The sequence below is a fragment of the Uranotaenia lowii genome, chromosome 2 (genome assembly GCF_029784155.1).
Source record: "Uranotaenia lowii strain MFRU-FL chromosome 2, ASM2978415v1, whole genome shotgun sequence".
Classification (NCBI taxonomy): Eukaryota; Metazoa; Arthropoda; class Insecta; order Diptera; family Culicidae; genus Uranotaenia; species Uranotaenia lowii.
Genome location: NC_073692.1, coordinates 281,426,992 through 281,453,250, shown reverse-complemented (window position 1 = coordinate 281,453,250; position 26,259 = coordinate 281,426,992). Strand labels below are relative to the sequence as shown.

Below are 26,259 nucleotides of genomic sequence, written 5' to 3'. Positions count from 1 at the left end.
ACTATGAAGGTCACAATTGGCCACTTTGAATTGTACATTGTTTGAAAGGTGATACTTTTCTAATTCTAAAACTGTAAAATATGTAACCGAACTCGTCCGAACTCAGGAGATATAACCAGTTCAAAATGACTATTTTTGTTAAGTATTTTTAAGATATCTCGTTTAAACTTCAAAATTTCTATACAAAATATTCAGCAAAAGTGTACAAATTTTCTGTCTTCATTACTCTTCAGAACACATTTTATATGAAAAATCACGCGCAAAAAAGTTATGTTGAAAAAACTGAAAATTGGTGTTATTTTTCTAAAAATTGTCATAACTTTGAAACAATTAATGTTACAGCTATGACTTCTTCAGCAAAGTTGCTAGAATTGGTACAAGCTAAAAACTTTTCTCAGACAATACAGCTCTAAAATGGATATTAAAAAAGTTAATTTTTCTAACTCACTACTAGCTGGATTAATCAATTTTTCAAAAAACTAATTTTTTAGCTCTTGTAATGATGGTCATTTGTCTCGAAGACACTATAGGTCTAAAACGCACAGTTTCGGCAGAAAATAGTTTTGATCGCCTTTTTCATATTTCACCCCTGTGTGCGACGGTGAAAGTTGGATTGAGATTTATATTTCAACACACAGCTGAGATATTTAGAGTGGCCCACGTTTCCCCATTCCCCACTGATGCATATGAAATAATGGTATGACTATTTGCGGACGTTTAAAAAAAAGTGGCCAGATTTATATACAATTCTCGCGTGAGCTTTCATTACGTCGTATGAAAATTCACAGAAAATTGCTTCAAAAGTTATCAAAACAACTTCAAAATTTATATTTCACATATAGAATATGTTGCTGTTGGGAGGAGGCCCACCCTACGACACCATCATCAACCATCATCATCAGTGGGGCTCATCGACCGACGGACTGTTAGAAGCCTGATGCTCCCACACGGAAGTGATAATAAGAAGATAAGCCATAGAATAGTTCTCTTTATATTTGTCCGCCAAAGTCTTAACACGCTATTTTATATCCACGAGAAGTTAAATAAAGTTTTAAAATATTGTTGTGTACGACGCGGCCTTTTAATTACGTATCACAACAAAGTGGCGACGAGGTTCGTAGTAACGCTTTCGCGAATTGCCAAAAAACTCGCCGGGAAACCGTTTTTGGACAGATAGTGGTTTGGAGGTTAGGTATCATGCCCGACCCGTTCCAGCATCCGCCAAACACCGGGGAACAGACGAGTTCCAGTCTGTTGCTCCAGATCCTGTCTCAACAGCAGCAGCTTATGGCAAAACTGTCCGACCAGGTATCAGCGACGCATCGAGCAATTTCGGAGTTGAACAGAGACGAAATAGCTCTTGACTCGCTCTCTAGCAACATCACGGAATTCACCTATGACCCGGAACACGGTAACACCTTCGACGCCTGGTTTTCAAGGTACGAGGACCTTTTCGACAAGGACGCCGGGAAGTTGGACGATTCAGCGAAGGTCAGACTACTCATGCGAAAATTGAACCCGGCCGCACATGATCGGTTCACGAGCTTCATCTTACCGCAGCTTTCGAGGGATCTGAAATTCAGCGAAGCTATCGAAAAGCTCACATCCATCTTCGGTTCTCCCGTATCCACATTCCATCGCAGGTACCAATGCCTGCAGACCATCAAGGAAGACGGCGAAGACTTTGTTTCCTACTCCTGCAAGGTAAACAAAGCATGCGAAGATCAGGGAGATGACCGACGAACAATTTAAGTGTTTGATCTTTGTCAGCGGATTGAAGTCGCATAGAGATTCCGACATCCGTATGCGCTTGATAAACAAGATCACTGACACCGTGGATATTACCCTGCAAAAAGTGGTTGAAGAGTGCAAAAGTTTAGAAAAGATGGCATGGGGGGAGAGTAGGCCTTGGCTTGACCGCAGTGCACGCGTTTTTTTAACTCGTCCGTCGAAACTTTTAGAAAATTGGGTGTTTCTGGTGAAATTATATTGAGCATTAACGAAATTAAGCTGGGAGTGTTGATAAAAGATGCCTTAAAGTGGACAAGTCAAATCTTGGGTCGGATCCACTGGATGAAAATGAAAAATCCAACGGTGATAGAAAAAGGGCGGTGTGTTTTTTTGTGTCGTCGTAGTCGTCTTTCATTGTGGGTGTCCCTAGAGGAAATGCCGTATATGATTTTTTAGTGTTTAATGAGTTGCTTATCATTGCAATCTGGTGAATATTATTTGTGAATATTCTCAACGACAACTGTGACTGGGAATATGAAAAAGTTATAATAAAAGTAGTGTTGTGAGTTTTCAATCAGTGCCTCGCCACGAAGCATTTGTTCAGCTTGCTGCGATCAAATTCTTTTGGTCGTCATTCTTGTGTGTATCGGGTTTGTGGAAAGCCAGCGGGTGCGTTTGATAATCAATAATATGGTGCTGTAAATGGCATAAAACTGTGCTGTGTTTTAGATTTTACGGGTGATTAATAATTTAGTGTGATCGTCAAGAGTGGCGGGATGAATATATCAAGCCGCGTTCTGCTAAAGCGCTGCACGGATCTGGAAATCATTGAGATTTTACCATCAATCAGGGAAGATGTTTTACTTTTTTTTGGTGAGTTCGTTCCATGATGTTTATTTTACTTACATGATGTTAAAATAAATGCTAGATTATGAGTGTTTCCACCCTTAATTCTCCAGATTTAGGCTTCATTTGAATGTGATCGACTGAAGGGAATCGATTCCTGAAATTTCTGGCTCAGCAATTTTCAAAATTTTTTCCATTCATGGTTGAGTGTGTTATAATATATGTTTCATTTTTATCGATTGTTTGTTTGTGTGAAACATTCTCCCAAGAAGTTAAATTTTTAGCTTTGGTGACCAGGACACAATTGATCCATTTTAGAGTTTTGAATTTGGATATTATTATTCTAGTTTATTTATTTCTATTATACGGGTTAATTTTCAAAAAAAAAAAAAACCTTTCGAGCTCGTAACAGACCTCGAAGGGTTTTATGTTCTTTTAATATTTTCCTATTTTCTTTTTTATTTTCAAGAGCGAGTAAAGGCGCTTTATCCTTGGTCGATGATCAGAAATGATCGTACATCGAAATCCAAAACAATTGAATGAAAATAAAAATCTTAGAATTTTAAAATCATCATATTTACTTCTACAGAATGCATTTATTCTTAGGTTTTGTGATTTCGTTGTACAAAATAGATCATTTCCAGCCACTGAAGAGGAACCCCTGTGATTTGTGGAGTTACTTCAAAGAACGCATGGTTTTTTCATCAAGGAGCATTTTTCTTAGCATGCTTCCAACGATAATGCCCCTTTGAAACGTATGGTACTGGTGGTCCACGTTTCTTCTGTTCCTGTGTTCCAGATGTCTCTGCGTTCTCTGCTCCATGGTAGGCCCAACCATTTTATGTTTTTCATCACTTTAATGTTTTTATGTTAAAATGATAAAAAGCATGAACAAAGACAAGAAGAATAGTAACTCACTTTTATTATTCTTTGGGACTCAGACATAAGTTCTGGCTGTGGAAGTACGATTAGTGATTAGTGATTAGTGAAGAGTGCAAAAGTTTAGAAAACCTTAAACAGGACAACAGTTTGGTTGAAAAACAACATTCAGCAACATCAGTGAACGCAGTTCAACAGCATAGTTTTTCCAAACCAAACTATAAACAACCCTCATCCAAGTCTGCAAACAACCACCCGAAAACCCCCTGCTGGTCATGCGGGGGAATGCATTTCAACCGAGATTGCCCGTACCGAGAGCATCAGTGCCGTGATTGCCGGAAAAAGGGGCACAAAGAGGGGTATTGTGTCTGCTTCCTCAAGAAGACCCCCGGGAAGAAGAAGTTTCAACCGAAAAACAAAACATGTAAAGTTGTTTCGGTGAAAAGTGTGAACCAGCGGAGAAAGTATGCGGAAGTTATGATCAACAACTGTCCAGTCCGGTTGCAGATAGATTCGGCGTCCGATATTACTATTATTTCGGACACAAACTGGCGGCAACTCGGACAACCGCTGGGACAAGCACCGTGCGACGCGAGAACAGCTTCCGGAGAACCACTCGATCTCGCTCTGGAGTTCTGGGCCGAGGCACAAATCGGCGGCGTGACAAAATCAGGTTTGTGTCGTGTTGCTTCTGCTAATCCTAATCTGAATATTTTAGGCTCAGATTGGTTAGACCTTTTCGGCTTGTGGGACGTACCAATAAGTGCTTACTGCAAACAAGTAAACACGACATCGCAATCATCCAAGCACTTTTGTCAAACGAAATTCCCAAAGTTTTTCACCGAGAGTATGGGCCTGTGTACCAAGGTTAAGGCTCAACTGACGCTAAAGGGCAACCCGAAACCAGTATTCCGCCCTAAGCGTCCGGTTTCGTACAGCATGCAGGCTGCAGTCGAAGACCTTCATCGGCTCGAAAGTCTGGGCATCCTCCAAGCAGTCGACCATTCGGACTGGGCGGCACCAATAGTGGCAGTGCGGAAACCGACAGGCAAAATCCGTATATGTGCTGACTTCTCGGCGGGTTTGAACGCCGTTCTCGAACCCAATCAGTACCCGTTGCCGCGCCCGGAAGACATCTTCGCTAAAATGTCCGGATGCAAGTTCTTCAGCCACATCGATTTGTCAGACGCGTATCTGCAGGTCGAGGTGGAACAGCGGGATCAACAACTGCTCACCATCAATACCCATCTCGGATTGTTCCGGTATACCCGGCTGAGTCCTGGAGTTAAATCGGCTCCCGATGCGTTCCAGAAAATAATCGACACCATAATTGCCAACTTGGAACTTTGCTGCGGTTATCTCGACGATCTGATTGTAGGTGGACGAACCGTGGAGGAGCACAACCGCAACGTGGACCGTATTTTGGGCAAGCTGGAGGATTCACTGTGCGCATCGAAAAGTGTAATTTCTATATGCGCCAAGTGAAGTATCTCGGACAGATCTTAGACGGAGATGGCATCCGTCCCGACCCGGACAAAACTGCAGCGATTGCTTCTATGCCCGCTCCCCACGATGTACCCACTCTTCGTTCTTACCTTGGGGCCGTAAACTACTACGCCAAGTATGTCCCCGAAATGCGCAAGTTACGGTACCCAATGGATCAACTGTTGAAAGCCGGAACGCCGTGGGAATGGTCCCATGAATGTCAACAAGCTTTTAACCGGTTCCGAGAAATTCTCCAATCCCCGCTGGCCCTCATGCACTACAATCCAGACCTGGAAATAATCGTGTCGGCGGATGCATCGCAGTACGGTATAGGAGCCCGAATCGCACACAAATTGCCAGATGGTCATGTTAAGGCAATTTGTCACGCTTGTCGCAGTCTCACCCCAGCAGAATCCAACTATAGCCAAATCGAAAAAGAAGGCCTTGCCTTAGTTTTCGCCGTTACCCGTTTCCACCGGATGATCTTCGGAAGACGGTTCACCTTGGAAACCGACCACAAACCACTTCTGTCCATCTTCGGTTCCAAACAAGGCATTCCTACACAGCAAAAAAAGTGTTGCGATATTACATCAAAATCGTGCACATAACTTGAGTTGCAATAGGTATCTAATATTACATTCTTTTGATGTAAAAAATCGCAGTAAACAAATTCAAGCACGACGGTAATATTGAGCTCGTAAAAATGTTTCAAATGGTTTTGGATGTTTCGAAATTTACATTCTCTTATACGTTCGGTTATTGTTAAGTTATTTTTTGTATTTGGAAGTGAATTTTAAGGCCTTAATTTAAGGTATGAATTTGTACCAAAGTAATAGTATCAACATCAGGATATTAAAAATAAAAATAGGTTTTTGATACTGTTGATTTCTCATTTATTTAAAATTGGAACGGAATCTTCATCAGCTTTCTTGTGCTAATAGTACCCAAACATAAGAAGGTTTTTCTTCGTGGACTGCCCAAACCGGTTACGAAATAGATACTGTCTTGAGAAGTCTCACTAACACTTTAAGAAAGAAGACCCTTGTGCCTCAAGAATTCAGCAACACCTGTTGCATTCAAACTATTTGAATTGTATGTAGTCGGTTGATACATGGTATCTTCAAATGCCGGAAGCCGGAATTTCATCTGCAGAATTTTTGATGTAACGATAGTTGTATAAACTTCCTTTCATCAATCCGGAGCGGTATCGTCACAGTTCCGGTTCCTTGACAATTGAGCCAGTTCGAGGTTCCGTATCCTTGAGTCCGTGAATGTTTTCTATACGTTACACAAGGGGCACAAGGTACATGAAAAGTAAAAAGAAATCACTCCTCTTCACATCCGGATGTTTATGCACTTTAATGCTCAACGGTGTCCTCCGGAAAATCGACCTAGAATGAAAAATAAAAAATTAAACATTTTCTAATGGTTTTGCTCAATTTTTCCGTAAAGATTGATCACACTTTTCAGCAAAACAAATACTTCTGAGCCTCGCATTTCAACTCAAACTGTTCCACACGTAAAACAAATTAAATGTCAATTTAGAAGAACATTGACTACTTGATGTGATATTATAATGCTGATTGTGATATTACACTGAAAGACGTGTTCACGTTGGGTACATTAAAAAGATGTATTATCAAATCGAAAATCCCAAATATTACATTAGTTGTCCTACATCTTCAAAAATTACATCGGCCATCGTTACATTTTTTTTTGCTGTGTACGTACACGGCGAATCGGCTACAACGGTGGGCACTAACCTTACTCTTGTATGATTTCAGCATCACGTACATCAATACAGATAGCTTCGGGTATGCCGATATTCTCTCCAGGCTGATTAACAAGCACACTCGGCCAAATGAGGATTACGTGATTGCATCCATCGAGTTGGAAGATTCTATGAATGAAATCGTCAAGCAATCTCTAGAATTTCTTCCAATCACATTCAAGGTAGTGCAGCGAGAAACACGATGCGACGAAATTTTGCAGGAGGTTTACAAGTTTGTGCAGCAAGGTTGGCCATCGAATACATCTGACATTTGCTCTAAATTACAACCATTTGTACAACGTCGAGCAAGTCTTTCCAGCGTGGGGCAATGTCTTATGTACGGAGAGCGTCTAGTAATTCCAACCAAGCTGCAACCTAAAGTGCTTCAGTTGCTTCACAAGGGGCACCCTGGCATCGAGCGAATGAGGTCAGTCGCCAGAAACTATGTTTATTGGCCAGGGATCGACGATCAAATAGCACAACGAGTCAAGGCTTGCATCGAGTGCTCTAAAGCAGCAAAAACCAACATCAAAACGAATCTGCAAAGTTGGCCAGCACCTGAGCGACCGTGGCAGCGCATTCATGCTGACTTTGCTGGCCCCGTCGATGGAAATTTTTTCTTGATCGTGGTAGATTCGTACAGCAAGTGGCCTGAGGTTATCCCGACGAAACGAATCTCTACCGCAGCGACACTCAACATGTTTCGAGAAATCTTCGCCCGGCATGGTATGCCGGAAACACTAGTGACCGACAACGGAACCCAGTTTACTAGTGAATGCTTCGAACGCTACTGTGAGTCCAACGGCATTTTGCATCTGCGCACTCCACCATACCACCCACAGTCGAATGGGCTCGCCGATACATTCAAGCGAGGAATGAAGAAAATAACAACGGGGGGAGAGGCCCTTCGTGAAGCTATCGACACCTTTCTCCTGTGTTACCGCTCTACCCCGTGTCGTAGCGCACCTGCTGGTAAATCGCCTGCAGAGCTGTTGGTAGGCAGGAAGCTGCGTACCGCACTGGACTTGTTAAAACCTTCTGCACCACCAACACAGTCCAACCATTCTGCACAGGAGGCTCAATTTAATCGGAAGCATGGTACGAAGTCGATCAACTACGATGCCGGGGATTTGGTCTGGGCAAAACAACATCGAAACAATGCCTGGACATGGGAAGCTGGCCGAGTCATCGAGCGTGTTGGCCATGTCTTATACAACGTCTGGCTGACAGATGGCCAGCACCTAGTGCGCTCACACTGCAACCAACTTCGTAAGCGAAACTCTCCAGACCAGCCCGACCAACAACAATCTTCGGATTCAGTTCGCCTACCACTTGACATTCTGTTGGGTTCCTGCGGAATGAATCGAGCTGAAACCGAATCCACAACACCTGCGCCGGAAAAAGGTTTATTTCCGGGAATCATCCAGCCAACAGGAAATGCATCACTGTCAGCTGTTCAGCCACCAGGTGTACGTCGTCGTCATTCTACAATTCCCCAAAACGCTACTACTCAGCAAGAACAAGTGCAGCCTCGCCTCTTCTCGTGTAAGAAGAGCACCCGTGAGGTATGCACCTTACCAGTTTTATTGAAGGGGGAGATGTTGGGAGGAGGCCCACCCTACGACACCATCATCAACCATCATCATCAGTGGGGCTCATCGACTGACGGACTGTCAAAAGCCTGATGCTCCCACACGGAAGTGATAATAAGAAGATAAGCCATAGAATAGTTCTCTTTATATTTGTCCGCCAAAGTCTTAACACGCTATTTTATATCCACGAGAAGTTAAATAAAGTTTTAAAGTATTGTTGTGTACGACGCGGCCTTTTAATTACGTATCACAACAGTTGCCCAGGCTAGAAATATTCTAAATGGAAAGAAGTTGCGACTAGTTTATGTCAGTTTTTGTTTTATTTTCGTAATAAAACTGTTTGTTTACATTTTGTTTCATACGACGTAATGAAATCTCACGCGAGAATTGTATAATCTAAAGCCTAGTCCACAATAGGCAACATGAACTGCGATTTTTGTTATGAGACGAACTTTGTTGTCTGTTGTTGTTGTAGGGAACCTGAGACGGTCTCAGTGTCTCCCGAAGAAAATGGGAGACGCTGAGACCGTCTCGAGACGAACCGTCTCCTAGTGTGGACTACACAGCAAAAAAATCTGAATCCTTAACATCACTGAAATCGAAAAACCTTTAATATTACATGACGTCGAACGCGATTTGTTGATGTAAATTTACAGATTGAAAAAAGTTGAATCCATAATAGCACTGAATTCGAAGGACATGAGTATTACATGACACGGAATGCGATTATTTGATGTAAATTTCCATCACATATGATGTAAATAAAAAGATGCATCACAAATGACGGAATTTTCAGTGCGAATTAAATATTACACGTCTTAAATATTTACATGTCTTCCAAATTTTACACGTCTGTTGAAATTCATAGACGTGTAATATTCAACTCGCTCTGAAAATTCCATCATATGTGTTGCTTCTTTTTCGTTACATCATATGTGATGTAATTTTACAAATGTTTTTGGTCATACACAATTCTTAACAACACTGAATAAGAAATTTCTTAAAATTACACGTCATGGAATGTGATGACGACATTGAATTTGTGTTTAATCAATATTACAAACACTGAGCATGATAATGTCATGTAAAATTATGAACTGTCAAGAACAGGACCATAGACAAATGTAAACAAAGTGTCAAGTCAAGTCGTGCACCAAAGTTTAAGCAATTTTCCCGCGAGTGAGGTTCCCGGAGATCTTCGTGAAGCAGCGATGCGGTTCCGGAAGCGGCTCCACGTTAATCAACTTAGGATCCGGGGAAGAAAGTAAAAGGGTGAAGTGAAACCTAATAAAAAAAAATGTGTGCTAAAAATGTTTGTCGCTAGGTAAAATAAATTAAATTAGTTATAAAAAAGTTTAATTTTTATGAAGAGATGAGAACATTCCATTGTTGAATCATATAAACAAAAAATAAAACAAAATAAATTCCAATTGGAAAGTTTCTCTTCCAATATTCAGTGAGATTATAATTTACATCATTTTTATTTTACACGTTGCAAAATTTTACATCATTTTTTATTTTACACGTTGCAAAATTTCACTGGCGTGTAATTTCCAACTAGCACTGAAAATTCCGTCATATATGATGCTTCTTTTTATTTACATCACATGTGATGTGATTTTACAGATTTTTTTCGTAGTGTGTAGGCTTAATACACCTAGAAGGTGAGTTTTGATTTGTATCGATAACAGAAAAAAAGAATTAAATTTTTACGACGGAAATAGATCGAGAACATTTTTTGAACTAAACGCCTTAAAATTTTTAGAACAACAAAAAAAATCCGTTGAAAATGAATAGACACATGAACTGAACAAGGTCCTGTCCTTTAAACTAGATTACATAGGATTGATGTATTTAATCCTTCGTTTCATAAAGTAACAAATTTGCAACAATTAATGTATGAAAAAAGTGATTTTATTTTTTTTTCTTGATGTACACATCCTTTCCATATGTTCAAAATGATTATGGTATCAAAAAAGGGGTAGATTTAATATCGTCACGTTAATCAAACACGAGAAATATACCTTGATGCTTTAACACGCAGAGAAAACTTAGATTTTGATACAAAACAAAACTGACTTTGATTCAAAACATTCAGTTTTTTGAATCAAAATCCTGTTTTCTTTGAATCAATGAATTATCGTTCTGATTCAAATGAATAATTTTTGAAAGAAAGAATTAATTTTTTGAACTGAATAATTTTGGACTTTGATTTCAAACAAATTCTTTGGTTCAAAAGAAATTTGTTCAATTGCACATTTCGTTAAAAACAAAGTAAATTTTCTTTCAACCAAAGAAAATTGTTTTCAACAGAAAGGAATAATTTCTTTAAATTAAAATTTTAAACTTAGAAGATATTTTGGATTGAGCAAGAACCGAATTTCGAATAAAGTTTGTCCGGTTGTGTTGAAAATCAAAACTAGTGAATCAGAGATAGCTTTAGGAGGTTTCAGGAAGAAGAATGGTAAGTGTGTGTTAATCCATTAATCAAAAAGTGAATGTTTAAGATTTTATATAAACTCTTGCATAACAGGACCACGGCAGATTCCGCCCCAAATCCAGCGGTCTGATTATTTTTGGCCCGATCTTCAGCGGTAATCACCAGTTGGATGACCACTATTGAGCGCCCCAAGAAGAATGCCCTCAGGCCAAAATTAGGACCAAAATTATAGTGAACCAGTGTCAGTGTTAATTTTATAAATAAACATGAATTTAAAATGTAAATGCTTTCTTTTTATTATTCAAAATATTCCTAAGAGGAACTTCGGGACAACAGAAAATATGTCTTCCAATTGGAATAAAAGGAAAATGGTTCAATGAACCAATCCTTTTAAATCTAAATCTAAATTATATTGTAGCAAACGAGAACAACTTTGCATCAAATGGAACTGTTTTTTGTTTCAAAGCATTAATATTTTGATTCAAAGATTTTTCAAAAGAAAAATTCTTTGAAACAAAGGAAAATGCCTTTGAATCAAAGGAATTTTTATTTATCCCAAAATCAAAGGAAAAAATCCTTTGTTTTTGCGGCACTTTCCTTTGAAATAAAAAATCTTTTCGCTGCGTGAAGGAGCCAAACTCGTTTTGTATGCTTACAATTGTGTGATTAAATCTAGATAATCACTTTTTGAAGAGAACAGGAAATATGAATTTTAATAATATGTTTAAGTAGGGTTTTATTCACATTCTAAGGAACAGTCGCCTAAAACCTCGGTTGGCACTACGCGACAACTCTCCGTTTTATGAGATAACAATCATTCAGAATTGTAACACTTCCCCTGTCGATATTGTTCAAGTTCAAGTTTATTATTCGAAATTACGGTAGCCGCAAAGTAACATATAACTGTTGTACAAGGTCAAGGATAGTAAACGTTAAGTGAGATTTCAAAAGAACATATACAGTTTCTTAAAATTTCGTTCTTAAAATAGAATCACTGACGTAGCATCCTCTTGAAACGGCCATAGATGCCGCCGATCTAGATTGAAGTGGAAGACTGTTCCAGTGTGAAGTGCCATAGACCAGGGTATTTTTCCTTGAAGTGGTTGTATACCGGGGCACATCGAGGCGGTTGATCGAGTCGGAAGTATAGATCTGCAAATCATCGGCATACAGATGGTATTGGCATTTGAGATCACTGACTATGCTGTTAATGTACAGACTGAATAACAAGGCACTCAGGTAAGATCCTTGAGGTGTTCCATCATTGAGTCTTCGCTCGAATGAGTACCTACTGCCGCCCACATTTAACCACTTGTGATCTTCCGTTTAGGAAGGATGAAATCAGATCATAGGCTTCTCCAGAAAAGTTGAATTCACGAAGAAGTTTCATTCGTAGAAGGTGATGATTCCACAGTTGTGTATATTGTGTAGCACATCCTGACTAATTATTCCAAAAGAAGCTGTCTTAAAATTCGTTGTTCCAGATTATTAAATCAGTAGGTTTTTATAGTAGATCAATAAATTTTGATACAAAATATATTATTAATTTGTACTCCGTTGCGTAGAGAGAGACAAAAAAATGAAATTGAGATTCGGATGGGAAAAACTTACACAAAAAGTTAAAATTTGGTATCCAGGAAGCAGTATTGATTTAAAAAAAAAAAGGAAATAAAATTAAAGAATACAATTTCTGTCATCCCCGTTGAGCTCGTTTTTTCTCGAGTAAAGTCGGTCTAACAACAGTTGATATAACGGTAAATGAATCCCGTATTCACGTGCGCGCTTCATGGTAACACACATACATTTCCGAAGCGTGTTCATGCAAACTTTCCCGTCAAATTTTGTTGCCATCTTCACACGGTTTGTTTTGATCACACTCGCCATCATGTGGTGGCGTTAGGTTGTTTATAAATAGGTATAGTAAGCACCACAAACGAATAATCATCAAAAAATGTTATCTCCTCCAAAAGACCAGACACAGCTGAGCATGTTTACTATTGGGAACTTCTTCTAATCATTTCAAGTAGGAAGCTGTAAGTGGTTAGAAGCTTTAATTTTGTGTCTTCGTCACAATTTTGTCATTTTTCAATGAACGTTAACTGTCTTCCAAACGAGGTGAGTATCTACTTCTTCATGTATCTACGGATCTATCATGGTGCTATTTTCAGGTATTGTGTCGAATCTTCGATCTATTACTATGGAGCGACCAGAAACGTGTTTCCCTAGTATGTTGTCGATGGAACGATATCATCAATTCGGATCGCTATTTACGGCAGAAAAAACTGGTGCTGTACAATTACACGAAGGTTCAATTTTTCTCTGGTGTCGATGTGCAAATGTTGAACAAACAACGCAATATCGAGTTTCACTCCAGTGCCATGCTCGACACAGAAGAGCTTCTAAGCACCGTTGCAGAGGCACTTCCGAATGCGGAATCTCTTGTGGAATGTGTTGATATGTTTCTTCGATCTGACCACGAGCAGCTCTTCGAAGTGGTGATAAGAAACCTTCCGAATTTGAAGCATCTTAAACGCTTGAATATTCTTGCAAATGAAGGTTTCAAAACGTTCAGTAACGGACTCGTCATCAAAAGCGAAACGCTGAGGAAACTAAAACTGACCTTCTATCAGAACACCACTTGTCAACTATTTGCTCCTAGTTTAACGTCTTTAGATCTTGTTGTTCGATATCCAAGTGATATCAATCTTTTGCGATCTGTTTGTAGACAGTTAAAGGATTTGAAGATTAACTTTCACTCGAAAGATTCAGTTGCCCAACTGTTTTTATGCAGTTTCGAAAAACTGGAATCGCTTCATCTCGCTATTGAAAATGACAAATACCTACCATATACCTTATCACCAACTGTCGTTAACAGTTGGAATGAAATACGAGATTTTATCGATTCCATGAAAGATTTGAAAAAGCTGGAAGTTGTAGACAAGTGCAACATGCTTCGTCACAATTATTTGAAAGTATTTGTCAATGCTGAAAAACTAACTCACTTAAGCGTAAACTACATAATCCTGGACAGTACCATGGTTGAATTCATATCCAGTTTTAGAGAACTACAATACCTGAACCTACAAGGATGTTCAACGGGTGGAGGATCAATATCCCTCAACTTACCACAACTGAGCGAGCTACTCATGCCCTATAAACATTATTCGACGCTGCCTTGCACCACTTTGAGGAATTTGACAACTCTTTCGTATAGCAGTTCACAAAAGAACCATGCCATGTACATTCAGCAAATATCAAGAACCTTTAAAAACTTGAAAACACTCAATCTGCTAAACTTCGATTATGAGCTCTCTCCCGATTCCTTCGACTGCCTCGATCAGCTTCCAGAACTGAGCTCACTGACTATCAGAGATATGTCTATTTCGAATAAACTTTTTCTCTGTTGTCCAAAGCTTTCAATTTTGAAAAATCTCTCGTTGACAACTGTTGTCACTGTAAGTAGAAAAGTTTATCTCATCATACTGTAGTTTTAATCTACAATCTATTTTCAGGAAATTTCACTTCTTGACACCTTCCCCGAAAAATGTCCCAATTTGTACAGACTCAACATCGACAACTGTTTTTTCTATATTATAAGTAATTCAGCTTCTCAAACGAATCCGTTCACATTTGAGCTGCTGAGGGTTAAAATGCCTCGATGTCATGTATCAACGGTGGACTCGACTGTGTTCACCAACGAACAGTACGACCAAAGTCCCATCTATATACCCGGCTAATGTATGTGATATAATCGATTAAAGATTTTTTTTTGCGATTTTATATTTCGGTCTAAGTAAAAATTAAGATGATAATATAACTTGCATTAAATAAACGTTACAAGAAGTGTTCGAATTTTCAAATCAAGTTACTATGTGGAGTTTTAAATATCATTTATTGTGTTTTTATATACTGAAATACTATTTATTATTGTGTATGATCAATGAATATATAATTTAAAAGTTTATTTTGGGGAAGCTAGACTTTTATAAGTAAGCAAATAATTTTCATCATTACTGCGTACCGTTCGTACCAAGTCTTCTGTACGAGAAGTCAAAACGGTCAAAACAGAAAGTGCTATAATATTTCGCCTGTTTTCTGTTCATTATTTTCGCCGCGCTTTAAACGTCATGCCTTGTGTCAAAGAAGAGCGGCATCCAAAAATAACGTACCTACATGTACGTAGGGAGTACTCAAGGAATATTCGGAATATTGAAATCTTTAAATATCCCTTGTGGGGTACCTCAACTTATGATATTTTATTTTTAATTTACAACTATGTTTATTGGGCCTTTTACTTTGACAAAGTTTAAATGGGCCGAGTGTATCCATTTATTTAACATTAACTATATAGGTTAGTAGGGGAGTGGGCCGTAACTTTTGATATCTCAAAAACAATTTTTTATATGAATGGTTTATAAGAAGTATTATTATTCTTTTTGATGTCACGGAATCTATAGGCTACCCTTCAGGAAAAATAATAAGTTCACTCCAACAGCAGTGCCTCACAGTGCCTCAGTTCATTTGAAACAGTTGTGTCATTCGGTAAGTGTTATGCGGTTTCTCTGATCGCTTCCGATACTGTACTGTCGGTCGAAAGCTAGTTTAGCTAATGTGACAAATTAATATTACGATCCGTATCGCTGAAAACTGTTCGAGTGTGTGATATCCGTGATATCCCATTGTAAGGGCTACATTTTTTGAGCCGGTGTTAAATTACCGAAAAATTAAACGTAGAATAGGCGGTAAATGACGTGTCGCCAAAGGTCGTTTCTGTTTGCGGGGTGATGGAAAATTTACGATGAGATTGAGCGAAGCTTAAGATATTCCCATAATATTCCGAGAGGATCAACGTGAGCTAGAAGCTTGGGTTGTTTATTTTTGATCTATTTCTGGGATGACGGAAGACAAAGTCGTTTTCCCAACACAAAAACCCGAAAATCAAAGGTGACAAAATAAATGAGGGAAAAAATATATTTCTTGGCTGACATCTACCAGCTCTTCTTGATAAGAAAGTGCAATAAGTGAGCTCCAGTCGTCGTATTACAGAAAGAAGAAAAACATACAACGAGGTTTTAAAAGATATTCAACGTTTCTGGATTGTATTTTCTTATCTCTCGTGCCACCCAGATATCAGTAGGAGTGTTTTTGTGCGGTTCATCGTGTGAAAAAGTGTAAGCTCGTTTTGAATTGTTTGCTGAGAGATTGTGCGGAAAGGTGTGAATATTGCAGCTAAAATTACCGATCCCGAGACAGCTGCCTTCCTCTGGCATCAAAAGATTCATCATGCCCAAATTTTACAAGGTCGAAATCAACAAAACAGAGTGGGAGGTACCTGAGCGCTACCAAATGCTGACTCCGGTAGGGAGTGGTGCTTATGGCCAAGTCTGGTTAGTATACAACATTTCAAATCGTTTATTCATTACCCGTACATTACCATCTCATTCCCTGTTCCATAACTCCCAGTTAACTTTATCTGGAAAACGTTGTTAGGTGTTACTTATGACGTCAGGGTTTGCGTTGGCATTTTACCAGTCAGACGAGATTGAATGTTGACACAAATGAAAAAAAAGTTAGAAAATGAACTTGAATGAATCCGGAAACCGGTTCTTGACTTTTTTTTTGCTTTTGTGCATCTATTCACGATTCACATTTTGGACGATTGTTCCTTATATTTACTACAGATACCATCATGTCACCATCTACCGCCCAGACACCATTTACCGCCCAAAATCACCCTTTTGTTTGTATTTTGAAAAAACTGGGATGTTTTCTCCAAAAATAAGACCTGTGTTCCGTGTCGGCATCATTGTTCGATCATTTCACTGAAAAAACATCACTTAATTATGCCAACTATAGCCAGAAATTAAATGTTTAGTTTTTGGTTTCCGGTCAAATTGTTGAATTCGACGCCTGTTAGCGAACTAAGCTTTACTGTACTCCTAGGGCAAAAAGGGTTTTTGTTGTCAAGAAAGTACCTATTTGACCTAAAATCGGCTTGAAACGATAGTTTTATTTTCGTAGAATAGATTTGCATCGAAAAATTTCCGATTTTTTCAATTGTTGTTGTTTTTTGAAGCGTTTAGTGATGGGCGGTAATTGGTGTTTAAAAAAAAGTGTGGGTTCCTAATGACCGGTCACGCAAAATTTCTTTGTTTTTAACGCATGTATTGTGTCAAATGTGTAAATTATAAGAAGAATGTAGTTCGATTATGTTAGAAAATGAAGTTTTATCGCTGAAAGTAACCGGGGTCCTGGAGGCTGTTTGCCTGGAATCATCATTTTGTCAGTCAACGCACTTTGTTACAATTTGTCAAAAATTTGCGGGAAAAATTTCACAAAATGTATTCTCTCAAGTTCCTCAATATGCTTTTGACAGCTCGTTACATGGAAAATACTAAAAAGAACAGTTTCCGTGTTGTTAGATAGTTTTTCCTTAAGAAAACCTTATTGATACCCAAAAAAGTCGAGTGGGCGGTAATAGGGCCAGTTGAACACCTCAAAATTTAGTTTTTTTTTTGAAAAGCGCACATTTTTCGCATTCCACTAAATTTTTAATTGAAAGTAGAGCAGTTTTGAGATGTATTGGAAAAGAAAGCGAATAAAAATCTGCCGTCGTTTTTTTATTACACATGTTTGAAGTTGAAAAACCGCTTAACTGGGCGGTAGATGGTGACATGATGGTATATAGATTCAAACATATGTAATATATGTATAAAAGCTACTTGATGTTAATACACCGACCGACTACCGTTGTCATCATCATTAGAAAAATTTATTACAACTCATCAGGGATACCAGATAAAAAAAATCAGCAATTTGAAATAAATCTGATGTGCTCAAGCGAAGACCAAACTTGATATTGCGGTTACTGGGAAAATTTCTAATCGCGCGACGGTAGGCTTCCGTGCGGTAGGCTAGCCGGAGCAGTAAACACAGTTAAAAAATTCACTCTTACTCACTAATTTCATTGAAAAGTTAAGAAGTAAATTCTTGAATCAATCTTCAAATCATTATTTTGCAAGAGAGGACAAAACATGAAGTCATCGGAATGAAATATTATTATTCTTAGTATTGCGGAAATTGCACCTATTTAGACTCCTGTGCAAATAATTTCCACGCAGAAATATTTTCGCACTGACGCATACATAGACAACCTGTGTCAGTTTTTCAAATCAGCCGTTGCTCGCTTCTGATTTTCGAATCTCATTTCCAAACGGCATAATCGTTATTATTTTGGCGAAAATTATTATGAAATGCGAACCAAGGAGTTTAATAACGAAAATTTACCGAACCGAACAAATGAAAAGAAACGAACAGAAAACAGATTGCATTCTGTACATTCGGGTATAAGAATGTAAGTGGAACAAATAAATCATGCATTTCGGGCGTTTTTCGAATTACTGAAAAATTATCCAAAAAATTATGGATTCACTGACAATTTTTACTGACACACCAGTCGCAATTGTTTTTAATTCAATTTTATCCAAAGATGTAAAGAATATCGATATGTGTTATTCCGTACCCTAAGTTGCAATGGGTTAACGGCTGCGGTGTGTATGTTTGTGAAAATGATGGATCAACCCATCATTTTCCTGACAGTGTCGTTACACACAATCTTGTTAAACATGGTGTCATAATATGGCCTAAATTAGAAGAGGAGCTGGACATCTTTATTTAGTTTAAATTCAGCAGTAGGTTCAAAGATGTCTATTTTTTTTTTTCATGATCCATGTTGATAAGATGAATGGGAGTTGAAACACTTGCCCTCCCTTCCGCAGAACAATCGCAACATTTGGTAGTGAAAGTATCACAATTTACCATAATAAAAGTTGATACTTTCAATAGGGCATAATTCGTTTGGTTAGGTAGTTAGATGGTTTAGTCTTGTAGAATTAAAAATAGAGAAAACGTGTGAAAAGTATTACGATGTTAGGTAAAGGTTATGGTATTCGCCTCCCCAATGCTCTAGTAAGTGTGTATTTGCGGTTTATGAATTTCGTTGGCTTATTCTTAAATCAAGCATTTTACAAGAACTAGAGGCTCATTGGATGGGAATGCTGTTGTTGGAAAATGTTATATTTCATTTGGTAAGACGTTTTTTTGCTTTTTATTTAATTATTCATTTTTAGCAAATCTTTACGTTTTTCGGTTTAGTTTGAAATTCATCTATGGAAGTATATATTAGAATGTACGGTTTTGAAGAATAACAATGAGTAGGTAGTCCTAATTACTGATTTCGGGCATTTTACAATAGGCATGCGGTATATTTTAATAGAACCCCTATGTAGATTTTTTGTAAATTATGATGGATTTTAACATTCAACTATGTGAGGTAGGTAGGGTACGGTAAGATGTGCTCTTATATCCATATTCTGGTAAATTTTCATGATTTTGTGATGTTGTGATAGGAATAAGGTAGCTTACTTCTACTATTAATTTGAGCTAGAATTTTTATTAGTTTGAAATAGGCTTGCTCCAAAAAGCAAAACAAACTCTCACATCCATATTTTGGTAAAATAGTATGATTAGCAATGAAATGGAAAAACTCTAAAAAGAAAAACAAAAATTTCAAAATTCAGAAAATGAAAGGCAAAAATTAGGGAAAAACAGCAAATAACACTTCAATTACTTCATGCAAGAATTGCCGTACCCTGGGTTCCCATGGGTCACGGCGGCGGTGTGCATGCTTGTGATAATGATGGTTTACTATCATTGTCCTGAGAGGGTCGTTGCACACATCTTGTCAAGCATGGATCATAATATGACCCAAATTAGAAGGCGTGATGGACACCTTTATTTAAATTAAATTAGCGGTAGGTTCAATGGTGCCCCAATTTTTCATGATCCATGCTGATAAGATGAATGGGAGTTGAAACACTTGCCCTCCCTTCCGTTGAACAATGGGAAAATTTTGTAGTGAAAATATCACATTTTGTCGTCATAAAGTGATACTTTTCAATAGGGCATAATCTGTTTGGTAAGGTAGTTAGCTAGTTTAGTTTCATAGAATTAGGATGTTTCAAGTATTGATAGGTTAGGTATAGGTAATGGTATTCGCCTCTCCAATGCTCTAGAGAGTGTGCATTTGCGGTTTATGAATTTCGTTGGCTTATTCTTAAATCAAGCATTTTACAAGAACTAGAGGCTCATTGAACGGGAATGCTGTTTTGACAAATATGATATTTCAGTTTGTAATACACTTTCGACATTTGTTTTTATTTATTTATTTCTTTTAGTAGATCTATACATTTTTCGGTTAGGATTGAAATTCATAAATCGAAGTTTAAAATAGAAAATATGATTTCGATAAGCAAAAATGAGTAGATAGTTCAGATCATTCATTTCGGGCATTTAAAAACAGGCACACGGTTTATTTGAATTGAACCCCAATCGTGTAGATTGAGTATAAATGTTTGTTTGAGAAGTTGACCACAATTAGTGATAAGGTTTTAAAGAACAGCACTGTTATTTTCCTGTTCCGTTGATAAGTTGACGATAACAATAAAGCTATTGCTATTTAAGCTTACAGTTCATTGTTGATTAGTTTAAGAGACACCTTTTCTAGATTCTGTTGTTATGATATCCTTATTGAGTTATTGAATAACCGTGTAGTCGCGTAGAATCAATCAAGATATATTCATCTTTAACTTAGCAAATTTATAATTATTTCTAAATCAAACTAGGAAGAATCCAAATTTATGGAAACGAGTAAGGTAGATGACAGGTAGGGAAAATTCAACTACGGTAAGATAGTGAACCCTTCTGACAACGATATCGAGGCGTTAGCATATGATACCATATTATTTGATACCATACTGCTATTGCTCGGTTGAATTGAAGGTTGGGTTAACTCGAAGTTCATATGGGGCCCACCAACCGTCCTAGTCCGTCGAGCACTATCTTAACGCTTCCTTAAACTGGTGCTTCAGATCCCTCAGGCTCTGTTGCCGCTATCCTTTTCTAAGCTATTCTAATCTCATTTAAAATTTTCCTCTTCTGTCCCCCGTTCTGTTTTTCCTTTCCGGGTCAGCCAGGTGCTCATAAACCCATAAACAAAAAAAAAAAAAAAAAAAAACAATTTTATCCAAAGATGTAAAGAATATCGATATGTGTTATTGTCTATGTATAGGTCTGGGAGCAGATTTTACTACGCGCAAATAATTTGCACGGGGGTCTAAATAGGTGCAATCTGCGCAGTTTGTTAAAGACGGCAACGGTGCGTATGAAAGTTGATTTTTTGTTAGAAATAATTTGAAGTAACTGAACTCTGATGTTGGCCCTTTTTTCATATAGTCCCTTTTCAACTTTTAGCACATGATGTTTATATAAAGAATGTGATGGTGTTAGTGAGTGCGGAATTGTTATCTGTCAAATCAGATTCTCTCAATAGTCTAAAAATTCATGCAATTGACAATATTCATTGAGATTGAATTAATTGCGGGCGTTAAAATTCCAGACAAAACAAAAAACAATCTACATTATTGAAAACACATTTTTCCATAGCCTGAGAATTAACGAATTTGGCATGACGAAGACTTTTGATGCGATAAATGCGTCTTTGATACTTTATATGCTGGTCGAATTCAATTATGTTGTCGTTAAAATGTAACAAATCGTATATGAGAAGTTAAAAAAAGAAGTTGTGTGCGGTGAATAATATATTATAGGAAATAATACCATTCGCATCGCAAAAAATTGGACTGCGCACTCATAACTGCGAAATTTGGGCGATCTGTCAAATCAGTATAAAATCTGACGGTTTTCTACACCGCTTTTCAGTTAAACTTTATACGGATAACTCCGACTGCAAAACATAGCACGAAATCCAACATTCAATGAATGATCGCTACCGTGTCGTCGAACTCTAAACTTATTTAAACAACTACAGGTTTTCATTTTTTTTTGTGAATTTGTCCGCTAATTGACCCCATAGCAAACAGGTTTTTTTATTATTCATTTTTCCGTGATTTTGATTGCTGATTGACCAAGCTCAAGGCAAACACAATTTTTTGTTTTATAAACAATAGATAATCCGATAATAATATTTGGTATACATGTTTGTTTGACAACTTTTTATTAAATCAACCTTCAATGTTTTCCGCTTGTTCATCCGATTTAATTTCAGTCGATAAATAATCCTTATGTAGAACAATGCTCATTTTTTTCTTGAATACTGTAATTTTTTTTACAGTGGTACCCTACGGGAGCCCAAATCAGCTATCGCAGAAATAGAAAAAAAGAGTGGATCAGCAATACCAAACAAAGAGTTTAGGGCTTTGGCGGTACGCAAGAATGGGGGGAGGGAGGTGTGGTATGATGGGGTGCGGTTTTGTATTCGATTTTTTTTAGTAAATAAATAGAGTGAATATAACAAAACACAGTTTTCTATCACGGGTCCTACGCCGTTTGGCATAAAGTCATTTGACATAAAGCCGTTTGGCATAACGCCGTTTGGCGAAAATCATTTGGCATAATGGTTATTTGGCATAATGGTCATTTGGCACAATGGCCATTTGGCATAATGGTCATTTGGCATACTGGCTATTTGGCATAATAGACCGGCCCGCAATGCCACACGCCAAAAGTAATTGCATCACCTTTTACTTCATGCCAAATGACCATCATGCCAAACCAGGCTGGCAAAAGTCATCGTCATTAGTCAAAAAACTCCAGACAGTTCCCTGCTACATCCGGAGTTCCGCAAGGAAGCCACCTAGGACCGATTGTTTTTCTCATTTATTTCAATGACGCTCTCCTATTGCTTGATGGACCAAAACTCGACTACGCCGATGATTTGAAATTGTTTAACGCAATCAAAGGTCCTGAAGACACTGTTTCTCTGCAAAGACAAATCAACCTTTTTGCTACCTGGTGCAACAGCAACTACCTGGCGTTGAACCGCAGCAAATAACCCGCAGAACCGACAGTCATCGTTTTGAATTATGATTATCCTTTTGAGATGCTGTTTTGTTGGACAATTTCCGGTCAAGAGACCTGTGTAAGTACTTAACTCGTGCTTACTTAAGTTCAACATGTTTTTGGAGAGTCGTGCGCTTGGTTCAATGAATCTTTTTGCCTGGGTTGCTCCCTCCGCTGTTTTCCAGTTGGAAACAATAGTGGTGCTTTCCCAGTTCTGAGCTCCATAGTCAGGACACTTCTCGATACTCCGCAGAAAGGTTAAGGTCAATTCAACAGTCCCTGAGATCCTTCCCTAGCTAGTTGGTCTGCTTCTTCGTTCCCTAGGATACCGCAGTGGCCTGGTACCCAGAATAAAGATACTCTGTTCCTTATGGCCAGGTTTCTTAGTGCAACTATACACTCCCAAACTAGTTTGGAGTTACATGTGAACGTACTTAGTGCTTGAAGAGCAGCTTGGCTGTCAGAGAATATGCAGATACTTGTGTACCTGTATCCCCTTTTCAAACATGCTAAAGTGCATTCTAGAATTGCTTGAATTTCGGCTTGGAATACTGTTGGCCAGTTTCCCATAGGAATTGAGATCCTGAGTCTAGGTCCAAACACGCCTGCCCGTCCCTATCATTGATAGTTAGTTACATTGTATGATATGTCTAGGTTAAAAATGGGCTCCATCCAGTCATCATTTTTCACAATGAGTGAGTTTAATTTAAATTTCTTTAGGATTTTGAGGTGTCCTGTAAGATCTCCTTCATAGAGCGTTTTGTGTTTGGAGGGTCTCTAGGCACTGCATTCCGCCTCTAACTCCGAATTGATGTAGAGGCAGAATATTTAATAGTGCATTTAGAGCCTCATTCGGTGTGCTTCGCTTTGCGCCAGTTATAGCTAGCGTTGCTAGTCTTTGAAGCTTCGCTAGTTTTTTCTGGACTGTAATTTGCATAGTTTTGGTCCACCATACTAAGGAGGCATAAGAGATTTTGGGTATTATAAAAGCTGTAAATATCCAGTAGCCTTAGCGATTACATGCTCTAAGGCTGATGTCATGCTGAAGCAACTAGCAACGCGACCTACAACGCAACGTTCACACGACTAACCAGCTCTCATTTGATCTCCATGGAAATCGCGCAGACCTGTCATACTGGTTGCTTTGAGTAGCGCGACCAATCTGATGCCAATGCACAATGGGGAAAAAAGTGTACAAACCGCGAAGAAATTCAATATCTTTCGTGCTACATGACCCAAATCTATGAAAATATACTTTTCTTTTGTAAAAATTTCCGGAGAATCGATTGGACATAGTTTCAAACGCCGCACAAGCTTACGAACGGAGATATAGTGCCTTTTTTAGCCCTTATTCCCCTATATTTTGTAAACATTCCAGAAAAACACTGATTCGAACCCGAGAATTTTGAATGAAAACAGACCTATCGTGTGTAATTTTTTCTGAGGAATCGAATGAAGGCTGTTCTGGCCTCCGCACGTTTCAGAAAATGGAGTTATGGCTGTTTTTACCCTCAATTCCCCTATATTTTTCAATTATTTCAGAAAAAAGCTTATTCGAACTTGAAAATTTTGAACCAAGTGGGTTGTATTTTGTGTGATTTTTTTCGAGAAATCGAATGAATGCTGTTTGAGCCCCCGCACGCTTTGGAAAATGGAGTTATGGCTGTTTTACCCTAAATTCCCCTCAATTTTTCAAATTGCCAAGAAAAAGCATGTTTGGACTTGAAAATTTTGAATCTTTTTTGACGTATCTTGTGTAATTTTTTCCGAGGAATCCAATAAAGGCTGTTTGAGCCACCGCACGCTTCGAAAAATGAAGTTATGGCTGTTTTTACCCTCAATTCCCCCACATTTTTCAATAATTTAAGAAAAAAGCATGTTCGGACTTGAAAAATTTGAACCAAATGGAATGAATCCTATGTAATTTTTTCCGAGGAATCTAACGAAGCCTATTTGAGCCACCGCACGGATTAGGAACAGGAGTTATGGCTGTTTTACCCTTAATTGCCCAACATTTTTTAAATAGCTCAGAAAAAGCATGTTGAGACCAGATAATTATGAACCAAAAGTAAAGTATTTTGTGGAGTTTTTTCCGAGGAATCGAATGAAGACTTTTTGAGCCGCCGCACGCTTCGGAAAATGAAGTTATGGCTGTTTTACCTTCAATTCCCCTACATTTTCAAATTGTTAAGAAAACGCATGTTCGGACTTGAAAATTTTGAATCTTTTGGGACGTATCTTGTGTGATTTTTTCCGAGGAATCCAATGGAGCCTGTTTGAGCCACCGGCACTTTGGAAAATGGAGTTATGGCTGTTTTTACCCTCAATTCCCCTACAGTTTTTAATGGTTTAAGAAAAAATCATGTTCGGACTTGAAAATTTTGAACCAAATGGGTTGTATCTTATGTATTTTTTTCCAAGGAATCCAACGAAGCCTATTTGAGCCACCGCACGGAGTGGAAACAGAAGTTATGGCTGTTTTACCCTCAATTTCCCTACATTTTTCAAATAGCTCAGAAAAAGCATGTTCGGACTCGAAAATTTTGAACCAAATGGAACGTATCATGTGTGATGTTTTTCGGGGAATGCAACGAAGCCTATTTGACACACCGCACACATCGGAAACAGGAGTTATGGCTGTTTTACCCTCAGTTCCCTTTTATTTTTTCAAAAAGTTCAGAAAAACCATGATCGGACTTGACAATTTTGAGCTAAACGAGACTAATCTTATGCATTTTTTTCCGAGAAATCCAATGGAGTCTGTTTGAGCCACCGCACGCATTGAAATAGTGAGTTATGGCTGTTTTTACCCTCAATTCCCCTACATTTTTCTGAAATCATTGAAAAATTAAGGGGAATCGAGGGTAAAAACAGCCATAACTCACTATTTCAAAGCGTGCGGTGGCTCAAACAGCCTTCATTTGATTCCTCGGAAAAAATTGCATAATATAAGTCTCGTTTAGTTCAAAATGTTCAAGTCGGGTCATGGTTTTTCTGATTTTTTTGAAAAAATGAAAGGGAATTGAGGGTAAAACAGCCATAACTCCTGTTTCCGATGTGTGCGGTGTATCAAATAGGTTTCGTTGCATTCCCCGAAAAACATCACACATGATACGTTCCATTTGGTTCAAAATTTTCGAGTCCGAACATGCTTTTTCTGAGCTATTTGAAAAATGTAGGGAAATTGAGGGTAAAACAGCCATAACTTCTGTTTCTAATCCGTGCGGTGGCTCAAAGAGGCTTCGTTGGATTCCTTGGAAAAAATTACATAAGATACAACCCATTTGGTTCAGAATTTTAAAGTCCGAACATGATTTTTTCTTAAACCATTGAAAACTGTAGGGAAATTGAGGGTAAAAACAGCCATAACTCCATTTTCCAAAGCTTGCGGTGGCTCAAACAGGCTCCATTGGATTCCTCGGAAAAAATCACACAAGATACGTCCCAAAAGATTCAAAATTTTCAAGTCCGAACATGCGTTTTCTTAACAATTTGAAAATGTAGGGGAATTGAAGGTAAAATAGCCATAACTTCATTTTCCGAAGCGTGCGGCGGCTCAAAAAGCCTTCATTCGATTCCTAGGAAAAAACTCCACA

The 26,259-nt window shown here is 38.3% G+C and overlaps 5 protein-coding genes across 6 annotated transcripts in view; all 5 read left to right on the top strand.

Annotated features, from left to right (window-relative positions):
- The first annotated feature begins 1,029 nt into the window (after positions 1–1,029).
- On the top strand, positions 1,030–3,236 carry LOC129746962 (uncharacterized protein K02A2.6-like). The gene is made up of 2 exons (XM_055740934.1): positions 1,030–1,704; positions 3,211–3,236. The coding sequence occupies exons 1-2, from the start codon at positions 1,198–1,200 to the stop codon at positions 3,226–3,228; spliced, it is 525 nt and encodes a 174-aa protein (XP_055596909.1). The 5' UTR covers positions 1,030–1,197; the 3' UTR covers positions 3,229–3,236.
- Positions 3,225–5,845, top strand: LOC129746961 (uncharacterized protein K02A2.6-like). The gene is made up of 2 exons (XM_055740933.1): positions 3,225–3,401; positions 3,519–5,845. Exon 2 carries the CDS (start codon positions 3,742–3,744, stop codon positions 4,939–4,941), a length of 1,200 nt encoding a protein of 399 aa, XP_055596908.1. The 5' UTR covers positions 3,225–3,401; positions 3,519–3,741; the 3' UTR covers positions 4,942–5,845.
- A 726-nt stretch (positions 5,846–6,571) lies between these two features.
- LOC129748624 (uncharacterized protein K02A2.6-like) lies at positions 6,572–8,484 on the top strand. The gene has a single exon (XM_055743286.1). It carries the CDS (start codon positions 6,844–6,846, stop codon positions 8,395–8,397), a length of 1,554 nt encoding a protein of 517 aa, XP_055599261.1. The 5' UTR covers positions 6,572–6,843; the 3' UTR covers positions 8,398–8,484.
- A 4,067-nt stretch (positions 8,485–12,551) lies between these two features.
- LOC129746356 (uncharacterized) lies at positions 12,552–14,608 on the top strand. The gene is made up of 3 exons (XM_055739979.1): positions 12,552–12,859; positions 12,913–14,199; positions 14,257–14,608. Exons 1-3 carry the CDS (start codon positions 12,833–12,835, stop codon positions 14,479–14,481), a joined length of 1,539 nt encoding a protein of 512 aa, XP_055595954.1. The 5' UTR covers positions 12,552–12,832; the 3' UTR covers positions 14,482–14,608.
- A 637-nt stretch (positions 14,609–15,245) lies between these two features.
- Positions 15,246–26,259, top strand: part of LOC129745317 (mitogen-activated protein kinase p38b-like) — a 31,659-nt gene continuing 20,645 nt past the window's right edge. Inside the window, exon 1 of one of the 2 annotated variants that reach the window (XM_055738308.1) lies at positions 15,246–16,131. In XM_055738308.1, the coding sequence (XP_055594283.1) occupies positions 16,028–16,131 (104 nt within the window). In that variant the 5' untranslated portion in view covers positions 15,246–16,027. The remainder of the gene's footprint in view (positions 16,132–26,259) is intronic. The other variant, XM_055738307.1, reaches the window with a different exon arrangement.

Bases quoted from the DNA above. Each gene is read 5' to 3' on its own strand.
- LOC129746962 (XM_055740934.1), top strand. From the start codon at position 1,198: ATGCCCGACCCGTTCCAGCATCCGCCAAACACCGGGGAACAGACGAGT.
- LOC129746961 (XM_055740933.1), top strand. From the start codon at position 3,742: ATGCATTTCAACCGAGATTGCCCGTACCGAGAGCATCAGTGCCGTGAT.
- LOC129748624 (XM_055743286.1), top strand. From the start codon at position 6,844: ATGAATGAAATCGTCAAGCAATCTCTAGAATTTCTTCCAATCACATTC.
- LOC129746356 (XM_055739979.1), top strand. From the start codon at position 12,833: ATGAACGTTAACTGTCTTCCAAACGAG. The intron at 12,860-12,912 runs GTGAGTATCTAC...TGCTATTTTCAG, and splicing joins TTAACTGTCTTCCAAACGAG to GTATTGTGTCGAATCTTCGA. The intron at 14,200-14,256 runs GTAAGTAGAAAA...ATCTATTTTCAG, and splicing joins CGTTGACAACTGTTGTCACT to GAAATTTCACTTCTTGACAC.